At 41.7% G+C, this 1,986-nt stretch overlaps 1 protein-coding gene across 1 annotated transcript; it reads left to right on the top strand.

Moving 5' to 3' along the window:
* Positions 1–463: 463 nt before the first annotated feature.
* LOC133034332 (uncharacterized) lies at positions 464–1,363 on the top strand. Its single transcript, XM_061109394.1, has one exon. It carries the CDS (start codon positions 464–466, stop codon positions 1,361–1,363), a length of 900 nt encoding a protein of 299 aa, XP_060965377.1.
* The last annotated feature ends 623 nt before the right edge of the window (positions 1,364–1,986 follow it).

Genomic DNA, 1,986 nt, shown 5'->3' with positions numbered 1-1,986 from the left:
CTCTTGCAGGTATAAAAATTCTGATTCTTGATTTTGGAAAAGTGTTGTCAAGGCTAATTCTATCTTGAAAAAAGGGGCTTGTAAGTTGATTGCTAACGGAGAATCAACGGAAATCTGGTCGGACCCATGGATTCCTCACTCTAAAGGCTTTTGCCCGAAGCGTAGGAGGGGTGCCCCTACCATCTTTAATCGTGTGGGGGAGTTAATCTGTAATGATAGACATTGGGACCTACAAAAGCTGAAGCTTCTGTTTGAGAAGGACACTGTTGCGGCCATTTTGAAAGGGGGTCACCCCTCTGGTGTTGGTCAAGATAGATGGGTTTGGACGCTGGAAAGTAAGGGGCAGTTCTCGTGTAAGTCTGCTTATCTATCCCAAGCCCCGAAAAGAGCTCCTCACTGTGATGTCGCGCCAAAGCTTTGGAATAAACTGTGGAATAGCAAAATCTTGGAGTGACACAAAGTCATGTGGTGGAGCATCTTATCTAATGCTCTTCCGGTAAAAGATGTTATAGGAAAACGTTTCCATATAGAGGACTTGAGCTGCCCCCTTTGTGGCGTGGGGGAAGAATCTGTTGAACACCTTTTCCTTTCTTGTGATGTAGCTCTTCATTTATGGCGTTCCTCTCCGTGGGGTATCTATCCGGTCTGTGATACAGGCATTCGTGTCTTGGATTGGATTAAGTTCATCTGGGATCTTAAACACAAAGGGGCCAGTGCTGATGATATATTCTTGTATGCTTCTATTGTTGTGGATACTATATGGAGGGTGCGTAATGATAAGGTCCATAATAACTGTCCTATTGATTTTAACATATGCTTTGATATTATTTGTACCTCTTATGCAGATATGTCTGATTCTCTACTCTCTAGTCCGACTCTGGTGCTAAAGGAAGCTTGGTCCCCTCCCCCGGAGGACTGGATAAAGCTGAACTGTGATGTGAAAGTGGGTTTGGAGAGTATTGGTATTGCTGTTGTTGCTAGAGATCATCTTGGCAGAGTGATTAATGTTCAGACGGCTCGGGAGGAGTTCTCGGATGCTCTGCGTGGTGAAGCCGCGGCTTGCTGCTTGGCTGTGTCAGTTGCTTCAGATTTCGGCTATAAGTATGTTATTGTGGAGAATGATTCGAGAGTGGTCATCGACGCTATCAATGGGAACAAATCTCGTTGGGCCTTAGAGAACTACGTCTCATTTTGTACTAAGTCATCTCCTTTATTTAATAGTTGTTGTTTTTCATATGTTAGCAGATCTTGTAACTTTGCCGCTCATAATGTGGCTAGATGGGATTTCTCCCATCAGTTGTATGGATCTATCCCGGTCCCTTCTATACCGGATGCCATTTTATGTAATGACCGTGAGGTCTAAACTCAGTTTTAATTTATATTATAAACGCCTTTCCTAAAAAAAAAATTAATTACCATGGCTCTGATACCAGTTGTTGGAAATTATTTTACCAGGATCTTAGATCTACTCACAAGTATGTTAGATCTAATGCCAAATAATTCAAACCTAACCCTAGTGGAATGCTATAAATAGATAGTGAAGGCTACCGGAAAATTACACTTTTCCTTTAGAGAAAAACCTAAGCCTTCTCTTTCTAAACCCTAGCCGCCACATCTTGCTCTTCTTCTTCCTTGAAAGTTCGAACCACTTAGTGATTAGAGTAGTGCCCACACACAGCAAGTGATACCTCAATCATAGTGAGGAAGATCGTGAAGAAAGACATTCAACAAGAGGGAGTTTCAGCACTAAATAAGGAGAGAAAGAGATCCAGGTTCAGATCTTGATACTACTCGGCGACAGAAAGGATACAAGGGTTAGAGATCTGAACGGAAGGAGACATTTTATTCCGCTGCACCCAATGTAAGGTTTCTAATACTTTATATGTGTTTATTTCATAATCGTTTTAGAAGTTCATATTTAGGGTGTTAATCAACATACTTGTGAGTAGATCTAAGATCCTGGTAAAATAATTTCCAACATCTACC

This window comes from Cannabis sativa, chromosome 2, assembly GCF_029168945.1.
Source record: "Cannabis sativa cultivar Pink pepper isolate KNU-18-1 chromosome 2, ASM2916894v1, whole genome shotgun sequence".
Classification (NCBI taxonomy): domain Eukaryota; kingdom Viridiplantae; phylum Streptophyta; class Magnoliopsida; order Rosales; family Cannabaceae; genus Cannabis; species Cannabis sativa.
This window is presented reverse-complemented; position numbering and strand designations above follow the sequence as displayed.